The 13,024-nt window shown below is 31.9% G+C and overlaps 1 protein-coding gene across 8 annotated transcripts in view; it reads left to right on the forward strand.

Moving 5' to 3' along the window:
- The window catches only part of LOC127731015 (polypeptide N-acetylgalactosaminyltransferase 5-like), a 114,403-nt gene that overhangs the window by 76,284 nt on the left and 25,095 nt on the right, over window positions 1–13,024 (forward strand). For all 8 annotated transcript variants that reach the window (XM_052239742.1, XM_052239743.1, XM_052239744.1 and 5 more), the window contains 4 exons: window positions 1,096–1,573; window positions 10,549–10,702; window positions 11,534–11,700; window positions 12,601–12,765. In XM_052239742.1, the coding sequence (XP_052095702.1) occupies window positions 1,162–1,573; window positions 10,549–10,702; window positions 11,534–11,700; window positions 12,601–12,765 (898 nt within the window). In that variant the 5' untranslated portion in view covers window positions 1,096–1,161. The remainder of the gene's footprint in view (window positions 1–1,095; window positions 1,574–10,548; window positions 10,703–11,533; window positions 11,701–12,600; window positions 12,766–13,024) is intronic.

Below are 13,024 nucleotides of genomic sequence, written 5' to 3' on the forward strand. Positions count from 1 at the left end.
ATTTGAATTTTGGTGGCGTCACTTTAACCATTCTAGAGTTATGCCCTTTATAAATGGAAAAATTACAAATTTTTTAGTTTCCGTTCTCTAACTTAAGTTTGCCTCAACCAAATGTTATAAAACTTATACACAATGATTATTACCACAAAACACAGATCAAGTTTGAATTTTGGTGGCGTCACTTTAACCGTTCTAGAGTTATGCTGAATTTTTAATTTCCGTTCTCTAACTTAAGTTTGCCTCAACCAAATGTTATAAACTTATACACAATGCCTATTACCACAAAACACAGATCAAGATTGATTGAATTTTGGTAGCTTCACTCTAACTGTTCTAGAGTTATGCCCCTTTATAAATGGAAAAATTGCAAAATTTTTGGTTTCTGTTCTCTAACTTAAGTTTGCCTCAACCAAATGTTATGAAACTTATACACAATGCTTATTACCACCAAATACAGATCAAGATTGAATTTTGGTAGCAACACTCTAACCGTTCTAGAGTTATGCCCTTCATAAATGGAAAAATTGCAAAAATTTTCGTTTCCGCTTCTAACTTAAGTTTGCTTCAACCAAATTTTATGAAACATATACAAAATGCTTATTACCACAAAATAAAGATCAAATTTGAATTTTGGTGGGGTCACTTTAACCATTCTCGAGTTATGCCCCTTTATAAATGGAAAAAAATGCATAATTTTTAGTTTCTTTTCTCTAACTTAAGTTGCCTCAACCAAATGTTATGAAACTTATACACAATGCTTTTTACCACAAAACACAGATCAAGTTGAAATTTGGTAGCGTCACTTTAATCATTATCGAGTTATGCCCTTTATAAATCGAAAAATTGCAAAATTTTTAATTCTGTAACTTAAGTTTGCCCCAACCAAACATTATGAAAGCTATACACAATACTTATTACCTTAAAACTCAGATCAAGTACAAATTTGGGTAGCGTCACTTTTATCGTTCTTGAGTTATGTCCCTTTGTAATGTTGTATGCAAGCGGGGGCATCATCTGTGTCCATGGGGACACATTCTCCATTTTTATCTTTATGTAAGTTGTTATAATTTGAAAATTTCTTATTTCTACTTTCAGTTTTACCAGCATCATGACATTATAATAACCACAACGTTTTTCATTCCAAGGTGCTAAATTAAGACAATGGCGAGTTTCTTCCGTCGAAAGAAAGGACTTATATTCAAATTTGTGATAGGTGTACCAATATTATGGTTTGCTACAGTGTTGCTTATGACATATCAGGGATCTTGGTCTCAAGACAGTCGTGTTGACACAGAGAAACGGAACATTGAACCAGGCATAAATGCTCAGCATGTGCCTGTGAACCGACATGATGATTTTAGAGGTCATGATCGGAACATTCACCAAGAGGAGCATCAAAGACTTGCAAGGAAAATGGAGGAAGAAAAATTAATTAGAGAAAGAGAAGAGAGAGAAAAAAGAAATATTGAATTAATGGAAAGACAAAAAGTGGAAGAAATTAAACATAATCCAGTTTTGAAATTTCAGTCAGGAGAAAAAGTAGAGAAAATCAAAGTTGATCCAAATGCTCCAGGTTGGTAATCATATAAGGTCTCTAAATATTGTTCCAATTCTTAAGAGTGGAACCTTTTTTATACTAATTTAATCAGCTACACAAAGAGGTTTCAAAAGTCAACTTAATCTACCACCCTTTTTTATGCCCCCGCTGAAGCAGAGGGGGCATTAAGTTTTACCTTTGTCCGTCTGTTTGTACGTACGTCCGTACGTCTGTACGTCCCAAAATTAGTTTCCGTTTTCTAACTTGAGTTTGCCTCAACCAAATGTTATCAAACTTATACACAATGCTTACTACCACAATACACAGATCAAGTTTGAATTTTGGTGGCGTCACTTTTACTGTTCTAGAGTTATGACCCTTTACAAATGGAAAAATTGCTAAATTTTTGCTAAATTTTTAATTTTTTTTCTAAAAATATCAATGATGTCATTGTTCAAGTAATTTTTAAAATTGGAGTTCTTTTCCTTTGTCCATAATTATAGTTGAATCAACTACAATCAATGCTTTATACAATGCAATGTTTAATTTTGCCTTCCACCTATAAAACACAGATCAAGTTGAATTTGGGTAGTGTCGCTTTAACCATTATTGAGTTATGTCCCTTTATAAATCGAAAAATTGCAAAATTTTTAGTTTCTGTTCTGTAACTTAAGTTTGCCCCAACCAAACATGAAACCTATACACAATACTTATTACCACAAAACTAAGATCAAGTACAAATTTGGGTAGCGTCACTTTTATTGTTCTTGAGTTATGTCCCTTTATAATGTATGCAAGCGGGGGCATCATCTGTGTCCATGGGGACACATTCTCCATTTATTTTAACTTGTATTACCTTTTCAGTATCAATCAACCATTACTACCAGTTTGTGTCACGTTCCTCCCCATTTTAGAGCAAGTTTAATAGGATTCATATATTTTTTATATTTAGAATTTGTATGAAATATTTGCTGCAGGATCTTTTTATATTGCTTAATCAATCAATACAAGATGATTCCTTGATTTAAAGGTAGGTTAAGATTCTAATGCTTTGGTTAGTTTTATTGAGTCGTCCTAAGATTCTAATGCTTTGGGTAGTTTTATTGAGTCGTCCTAAGATTCTAATGCTTTGGGTAGTTTTATTGATTCATACTGATGATTTCAAATAGTTCTTAAGTTTTTTAAAGTGTACGGTTTTATATAACTTACATGGAATGATTCTTCCTAATAAGATAGCAATAGTCGTTGATATCATTTTTATAATAATATCATTCCATTTAACTTATAACTGCCCTCCCAGTGGAGCATATTGTAAACCTCAAATCTATCCATCTTAACGTTTATCTGTTTATTTGTCTGTCAATCTTCCCATCCTAAACAATTGGTTTCTTGATGATAAGTTTGTGTTGAGCAGCATACTCTTCCATTGGCATTAGTTCTGTACAAGGACCATCTATTGACATTTTACCTGTATTACTACATACATGTATGATACAGAAGTTTTATTTTTATATATAAAAAAAAATGGTTTCGGTCAATGATTTCATCTATTCTGACAGGTATACTGTCATAGTTGAATACAGTTTATTGATTTGGATATTCAAGATGAATTGTCTTTATGAAATTAATTTCATTTACCAGATATGCCATATGCTACATTTTTGTTATCATAAAATGTAACAGAAGAATAGGAAAAATACAAAAAAGAAATATCAAAGTTCAAGAAAAAGAGCAGTCTGAGGAAAGGAAAAAGGCTTTTATACTTGATATCACAATCAATAGGTAATGTGTATTGCCAGGTAGAAGGTGATCTATAAAGTGAAAAATGTAACATCAATAGGGTAGTTATCCAGGCTTTTAATCAACAGGATTTACCAATAACATCACTTCAAAGTGCATGTCTTTTATACTATCTTGTTATTATACAGATTCAATTATTTGATCATAAATGAAAGATACCCTTTTATTCTCACAAAAGAAATTAATCAATACAAGTAATTGTAGTTGTATTGGAGTTTAAATGTCATATTTTTATTAAGTTCTGATTTGTTTTTAAGATTTTATTAAGATTATAGTAATTAGAAATTGTAGTTAAAAAGTACATGAATATAGTTAAAAAAACAACTTTTGTTAAACTGACTAAAACAAAAACAAAAAAGTTGTCTAACTACTCCATGAATGGATGCCACTTCTGTTCATGGTTTAGAATTGCCTAAAAATGATAAATAAAACTAAGCTTTAATTACAAGTTCTTTTAGTTCTTATGAGACTATGGACCCTTATTTCGCTACGGATAAATGGATACATGGATGATAAGGGTTTAGTTCGGAATACAATATCAGAAACTGTAGAGATGGAATAGAATATCATGAGACTACAGATTTATGAAATTGAACCTCATGAGACTTGATATATAGAGTACAATATCATGAGATTATAGAGATATTAAAAAGAATATCATGAGATTATTAATGGATGGAATATCAAGAGACTGTAGAGATAAACGCTTAAATATCATGAGACTACAGAAATATGAAACAGAATTTGATGATACTTGATATATTGAATAGAATATCATGAGACTTTAGAGATATGGAATAGAATCTCAAGTAATTAGTGCTATGAAATAGAATATCTTTAGATTGTACAGAGATGTGGAGTAGAATATATTGAGACTGAAGATATATGGATTAGAATCTTTAAGCGATGAGTGATTTGAAAAAAAACTGTATAGAGATGTTGAGTAGAATATTATGAAACTGTAAAGATATGGAATAGAATATTATGAGATGGTATAGATATCAAGTAGAATATTATAAAACTGTAAAGATGGGCATAGAATTTCATTAGAATTTTCAGATTTGACATAGAATATCATGAGACAGTAATGATATAGAGTAGAATCTCATTTGACTTGAGATATGAAATAGATATTATAAGAGTAGTAATATGAAATAGAATGTCATGAAATGTTGAGATATTGAGTACATTATAATGAAACTTGAGATATGGAGTAGAATACCATGAGACTGTAGAGATATGGAATAAGATATCATGAGACTATAGAGATATTGAATAGAATACCAAGAGACTAGAGATATGGAATAGAATCTCATGAGACTTTTGTGATATGGAATTAAATATCATAATACTGTAGTGGTATGGAGTAAATGTCAAGAGACTGCAGAGATGTGGAGTAAATGTCATGAGACTGTAATTTGTATTGTTATAAAGTAGAATATAATGAGATGTAGAGATATGGAATAAAATATGATACTGTAGAGATATGGAATAAAATATCATGATACTGTAGAGATATGGAGTAGATTCTCATGAGATTGTAGAGATATGGAGTAGAATATCATGAGACTGTTGAGACATGAAATAGATTAAAATGAAAGTAGTGAACTGGAATAGAATGTCATGAGAATGTAGAGATATAGAGTACAATATAATGAGACTAGAGATATGGAATAATATATTATAAGACTGTCGAGATACGGAGTAAAATATCATGAGACTAAAGATATGGAGGAATATCATGAGGCTGCTGAGATATTGAATAGAATGCCTAGAGACTGGAGAGAAATGGAGTAGAATACATGAGACTGTAGAGGTATGGAGTATAATACCTTGCGACTTGATGTTATGAGTAGAATATTATGAGACTGTAATAGATATAGAATAGAATACATAGAGACTGAAGAGATATGGAATACTATATCATGAGACTGCTAAATATATGGAATAGAATACCATGAAACTGTTGAGATATGTAAAAAGATGCTCATGAGCGGAGAGATATGGAGTAGAATATTATGAGACTAAAGATATGGAGGAATATTATGAGACTATTGAGATATGAAGTAGAATATCATGAGATTGTTGAAACATGAAATAGATTATTATGAGAGTAGTGAACTGGAATGGAATGTCATGAGAATGTAGAGCTATGGAGTACAAAATCATGAGACTTTGGTTGTATGGGGTAGAATCTCATTAAACTGGATAAATGGAACACAATTTATTGTGACAGTTATGAGATTTAAGAAAAAGATACTAAGAGTTTAACCTCTTAAGATTATAAAATGATTAATATTATAAGATGGAATCTTGTGAGAGAGTGAGGAAACTGAACTGAAATTTATTAGTTCAAATATATATTTCATAATCTCTTGTTTGGAGATTTGGGGTATTATTTCATTTAGTAATGGAGATAGAATCTCTTGTATCTGTTTTTAAGGGGTAGAAACTCATAAGATAGTTGAGAAAGATAGATGGTCTTCCAATATAATGTTACTATGGGATAGATTCTCATTAGAATTAAATTATTTGTTAATTCTTAAAAGATAAGATCACATAGAACATGAAACATGAGAAACACATGAGAGGAAATAACATAAAACAAAAGACATACAAGAGAGGGAACAACATAGAACATAAAACATGAGAAAAACAAGAGTGGAAATCACACAGAACATAAAACATGTAAAACATGAGATTACAAGCAAGGGAATAACATAGAACATAGATTATAAAACTTGAGACATACAAGGGAGGGAATAAAATAGAACATAAAACTTGTGATATGCAAGAGAGAAAATAACATAGATCATGAAACATGAGCAATACAAGGGCAGAAATAACATAACACATGAGATTACAAGGGAGTGAAAAACATAAAACATAAAACTTGAAAATGCAAGAGAGAAAGAAACAAAAAACATAAAAACATGAGAAAGACAATGGGGGGAAATAACATAAACATAAAACATGGGAAAAACAGGAAAGGAAAAAACATGGAACATAAAAAATGAGATTACAAGTGAGGGAATGATATAGAATATAAAACTTGAGACATACAAGATTTTACTCATTTAATCTTTTAAAAACCTAAACCGTACAACTTTTAACCTTTTAATTCTCATGAAAAATTAGTTTTGATCCAATAAAGTCAGACTTCCGGTGATGATTTACGATGTTGACGTGTTCATTTTATCTCCTCATAATTGTCATACAAAATATATCATATTGGGCTTGCTTTTTTGTTATGCCCCCGTCGTTTCCGTTCTCTAACTTAAGTTAGCCTCAACCAAATGTTATGAAACTTATACACAATGCTTATTACCACAAAACACAGATCGAATTTGAATTTGGTGGCGTCACTTTAACCGTTCTAGAGTTATGTCCCTTTACAAATGGAAAAATTGCTGAAAGTTTCATTTCCGTTCTCTAACTTTAGTTTGCCTCAACCGAATGTTATGAAACTTTATACACAATGCTTATTACCACAAAATACAGATCCAGTTTGAATTTTGGTGGTGTCACTTTAACCATTCTAGAGTTATGCCCCTTTACAAATGGAAAAATTGCTGAATTTTTCCTTTCTGTTCTCTAACTTAAGTTTGCCTCAGCCAAATTTTATGAAACTTATACACAATACTAATTACCACAAAACTCAGATCAAGTACAAATTTTGGTAGCGTCACTTTTACCGTTCTTCATTTATGTCCCGTTATAACTTTATATGATATGCAAGCGGGGGCATCATTGTGTCCCATGGACACATTCCCCATTTATTTCATAAGAATTAATTCTACAATTCGAAATGCATTTGTAGCATTTTTTATGTTACCGTTTTTTTTAAGTGACATGTTTATGGCCCAATTAACACCCTTGATGTTTGTTAATCTGTTGATCATTTAGTCTCGGGTTAATTAGTGTCATCACTTACGATGATACGTGTGCAACAATCAAAATGTATTGCAATTTCCTTCAATCAAGAAAATTTATAAGCATAGATGACTAAACTTATTTCCGAAATTATTTAATTTAAAAATTTATGAATGTTTGGCAGTAATGAAAGACAAACAAGTAAGTGAAAATGGACACATTATTTGCAATATCCTATAAATCTTTATTAAACAAAATATATAGATATAAGAAGATGATTACTTTCCAAAATCTTTTTTTCTTCAGAAAACTAGAATCCACGAATTTAAGAACCCACGAACATGTAATTTTTGTTCAAACCACGAAAATTGATACCCTCGAATTAAAGTACTTTCACAGTAGAACATTACATGAGAAATACCAGGAAGGAAGTAACATAGAACATAAAACATGAGCAATACCAGGGAGAAAGTAACATAAAACATAAAACATGAAAAATGTAGGGAGAGGAAATAACATTGTATAGAAATTCAAAAGAGAAAATGATATAGAACATAAAACATGAGAAATACCAGGGAGGTTGTAACACAGAACATAAAACATGAAAAATACTAGGGAGAAAGTAAAAGAAAACATAAAACATGAGAAATACAAGGGAGGAAATAACATTGTATATAAAACATGAGAAATTCTAGGGAAATAATAACAGAGCATAAAGCATGAGAAAGACAAAGGTGGAAATAACAGAACATAAAACATGAGAAATATAAGGGAGTTAATACCAGTGTGCAAATAACATGAGAAATTTAAGGAAGGAAGATCAGAACATTAAACATGAGAAATACAAGAGAGTAAATCGCAGAACATAAAACATGAGCAATGCAAGGTAGAAATAACATTGTTCATAAACATGAGAAATACAAGGGAGGAAATAACAGAACATAAAACATGAGAAATAAATGGGAGAAAATAACATTGTGCCTAAATTGTTGTAGTGTCAAAAGCACTATTATGTTTCTTTGCCCATCTGTCCATCACAATTCCATGTCTATTTGTTTTTTAAATTAATAACACAGAATTTTTCAAAGGAATTTGGATATCTGCAGTTCGTCTATCCCATGTTATTTTCTCATTAAGGAAACCTCATGTTGTTTATAGCTGTTCAATATTGCATCATAAAACATGACATTGATTAAAGCCATTTAATTGTTCATAAAATATATGTTTTGTATTGATTTAGTCAGCAGTGTTGAACTGGCCAATACTTTTGTCATTAAGTAGTGATGTTCAAATTTAATCATTCATGAATTGTAAATTGTAAAAATGTTGGAAAAACATTTATTGAAAAATGTATAGGAAAAAACCAATTTTGAAAGATGCATAAAGGTCCACTTTCAGATATTTAAACATGTTAAATTTGCACATCTTTGTCTGTGGGAATATTTTTATGCCCCTGCGACAAAATGTCGGGGGGCATATTAATTTGCCCCTGTCCGTCCATCTGTCCGTCCGTTCGTCCGTCCATCAGGTTTGGATACATTGCTTGTCGAGCTATCTCCTCTTACAGTTTTGGAGGTAAAACTTTAATATTTTGTAGGATGTTCATACACATAATGAAGGTGTGCATGGCCACAGGAATTTGATTTTTTTCAAATATTCTGAAAATGACAGGTAGTTGGACTTAGTCATTTTTTTGGTACTAGCTGCATAAAGAGATCATGGTTTGTCCGGCTATCTCCTCCTACAGTTACATCATCATACATAGTGTTAAACTTATAATTTTCTATGGTCAGGCGGGGGCATCATTTGTATCTTACAGACAGCTTAACAATTTCAAGTTGTATGGCAACATCACTGTTTGACAAATCTAAAATATGTGGAACTATATTCATGCATATGGCAGAGCAGAAAAGGGGGGGGGGGGGGGGGGGGCATTGGCCATATCTAGTTTACCTTTTTAGCTCACCTGGCCCAAAGGGCCAAGTGAGCTTTTTTCTCATCACTTGGCGTCCGTCGTCCTGCGTCCATCGTCCGTAAACTTTTACAAAAATCTTCTCCTCTGAAACTACTTGGCCAAATTTGACCAAACTTGGCCACAATCATCATTGGGGTATCTCGTTTAAAAAATGTGTCCGATGACCCTGCCCGCGAACCAAGATGGCCGACATGGCTAAAAAATAGTACATAGGGTAAAATGCAGTTTTTGGCTCATATCTCTGAAACCAAAGCATTTAGAGCAAATCTGACGGGATAAAAATATTCATTAGGTCAAGATCTATCTGCCCTGAAATTTTCAGACCAATCAGGCAACACGTTGTTGGGTTGCTGCCCCTGAATTGGTAATTTTAAGAAAATTTTGCAGCTTTTGGTTATTATCTTGAATATTATTATAGATAGAGATAAACTGTAAACAGCAATAATGTAGAGCAAAGTAAGATCTACAAATAAGTCAACATGACCAAAATTGTCAATTGACCCCTTAAGGAGTTATTGCCCTTTATAGTAAATTTTTTACAATTTTCATAAATTTTGTAAATTTTTGTAAATTTTTACAAAATATTTTCCACTGTAACTACTGGGCCAAGTTCATTATAGATAGAGATAATAGTAAGGAGCAAGAATGTTCAGTAAAGTAAGATCTACAAACACATCACCATCACCAAAACCCAATTTTGTCATGAATCCATCTGTGTCTAGTTTTAATTTAAAACTTACAATGAATATAAAGATTAGATAAGCAAAGAAAGGTTTTAAGCCATAAGTTTCTCTTTAAGGTAGAGTTTTTATACATTAACAAACTGTTATACTTATAATTTCGATACAATGCACTAGGAATATGCCAAGATAAAATATTCCATGAACTATTTCACCTTTGTTGGAATTCTCACTTGTGATGTGATGAAATGGGTTTAAACATGTATAAATGTTTTGGTTGCCATGACACTCACCAATGGAATAAGACTTAATATAAAACATTGGTTGTTCTATTGCTATGAACTCTATTTCTTTGCCTACTAAATAAGGACACTACAAAACATGATTTCTTAGACATCTATTAAGGTAATTCAGTTTTTACACTCCTCACCACTTGAGCCTCTTTCTTAGAGCATTTAGACCCTTAGTGAAAAGACAAATCATAAATAACAATACAATCAGAATAACTTTTTACAAGCAAGGAACATTAACCCAAAAATACAAAAGACAAATAGAGTGTTTCAAAAGGTAATGGACAGCATTCAAATATATTGAGGAAAATTCAAAGAAATATTCAGTTCACAGATTTTTAAAATGTTTTATTTACAGTAAGTTAATGTTGAAAATTTGTTTTCTTTGAATAGGAGAACAAGGGAGAGCAGTAGATATAAATAAAGATAGCCTGAGTCCAGAGGAAAGGAAGAAGTATGACGATGGATGGCAGAGAAATGCCTTTAATGAATATGCCAGTAATATGATCTCATTACACAGAAGTCTGCCAGATGTCCGCGATGAAGAGTAGGTGTTATTTCAATTCAAGTCTACTTGAAGTTTGTGATAAATGAAAGGGTTACTCATTTTCATGGTATTTTGCCCAATGTATAGTAAATTCAGAAATGTTTGCAATGTTTTTATTGTTGCAAAAATTGCTACAGGATGTTTCACAAAAATAAAAACTCACCTTAATTAAAATTTATTGGTGGTATTGGGTTGTCTATTTAGAATCGTTCATGACTTGTCTAAGACTGTGTGTAATGTGTGTAATGTGTAACTAGTTATAAGCAAGGCTCCGTGTTGAAGACCGTACTGTGACCTATAATGGTTTACTTTTATAAATTTTGACTTGGATGGAGAGTTGTCTCATTGGCACTCATACCACATCTTCTTATATCTATAAGACTGTGTGTAATGTGTGTAATGTGTAACTAGTTATAAGGTATTGGCATGTCTAAGACTGTGCGTAATGTGTGTAATGTGTAACTAGTTATAAGGTATTGGCATGTCCATCTTTAAACATCATACTGCTATCTCTAATTCATTAAACAATACAGACTTAAGTACTCAAGACATGGTCCGTGAACTGTTTAGACCTATGGACTAATGAGACTTGTCTTTAAACTGTACATGCTTAAGAGCTCAATAAATAATCCTTACATTGTTTTGACCTAAGGACTGATGAGAAAGGTCTTTCAACTATATTGGTCCCTATATTATCCAGAATTGGTGACTGATGACATGGTTCTTAAACATTACATTACAAGGACTTAAAACAAAGATTTGATTTAATTATAATATTGGGTTGTACATTCTGATTTTATCCAACATGCTTTTTATTTTTTAATATTTCAGATGTAAAACCCAGAAATACCGAGATAATTTACCAGACACCAGTGTTGTTGTATGCTTCCATAATGAAGCCTGGAGTGTTCTTTTGAGAACTGTTCACAGTATTATAGACAGGTCTCCGCCACATTTGTTAAAGGAGGTCATCTTGGTGGATGATTTCTCAGATATGGGTAATTAATGTTAAATTCAGATTCTTATTTTAATGTCCAGCCTATGAAGGTAAAGGGGCACTATGTTTTTTGGTTTGTATGTCTGTCTGTCCTGTATCAGGTTAAAGTTTTGGTTTTTGGTAGATTTTGGTCACATCTATTTGAAACTTAGTGCACATGTTCATTATTGTGTGAACTGTGCAATATATATACCAAATTAGGGTTTTGCCCCAGATTTCATGGTTCACTGAACATGGAAATGTGATGGATTAAAGTTTCAGTTTATGTTAGGTTAAACATTTGGTTTAAGATAATTTGTGGTCAAATCAACTGGAAACTTAGTTCACATGTTTGTATATGCCAAATAAGGATTTTGGCCAAGATGTCATGGATCATTGAACATGGAAATGTGAAAGTGTCAGCAGGGCATGGTGTATGGTTCATTGAACATGGAAATGTAAAAGTGTCAGCAGGACATTGTGTCCTATGGACACATTCTATTTCATAGATCTATATTACAGCTGGATACTAGTCTCATGTTCTTACTGGAAGAAAAATTGTCAAATAACTTCATTGATAAATTTTTATCTTGTTGTTGATCAGGGACTTTCTATACTAGTATAGAAAGTCCCTGTGTTGATCAATTGTATTTTAGCTATTTCGAATTGTACAATACAGATCCAAAAAGGAAAATATGACTTGAAGAATTTCATTTTTTCAATATGCTGTATTCTGCAAGGTTGAAGTTATGCCATGCAGATTGAGATTTTGCACAGAATGTTAGCCAACTCAGTCCTACAATGTGATCAAATTTTCATTCAATTCCTGTTTGCCATTGCTTGCAGATCATTTTCATTACATAATTTTCAGCATGCATGCATCACATTGTCCACGTTTAGTACAAATAATTTTTTCTTGCAGATCATTTAAAGAAGCCTTTAGAAGATTATGCAGCAAAACTTAAGAAAGTGAAGGTAGTACGCACTAAACAACGTGAAGGATTGATACGAGCTCGTTTATTAGGATATTCAGCTTCTACAGGAACAGTGCTCACATATCTAGATTCACATTGTGAATGTGCTGAAGGTATGATTTACAATAATATGTATAGGAAATACTGACCCATCATCTGTTTCATGCATATTATAATAGGAATTTATCAAAGTTATTAAATATTTGTGTTAGTAAGTGATAGAGGTCAGATGAATTTGGTTTATTTTTTTATGGGGGAAGGTAGTTTAATTTGTCTTTCCTGGTAATGAACATGACATTGTTGGTGTAATGATTGTTTCCCAGTCTCCTTCCGTTGTTACCCAACAATCGCAATTTACAAGATGTTTTTTAC

The sequence above is a fragment of the Mytilus californianus genome, unplaced genomic scaffold (assembly GCF_021869535.1).
Source record: "Mytilus californianus isolate M0D057914Y unplaced genomic scaffold, xbMytCali1.0.p SCAF_2, whole genome shotgun sequence".
Lineage (NCBI taxonomy): Eukaryota > Metazoa > Mollusca > Bivalvia > Mytilida > Mytilidae > Mytilus > Mytilus californianus.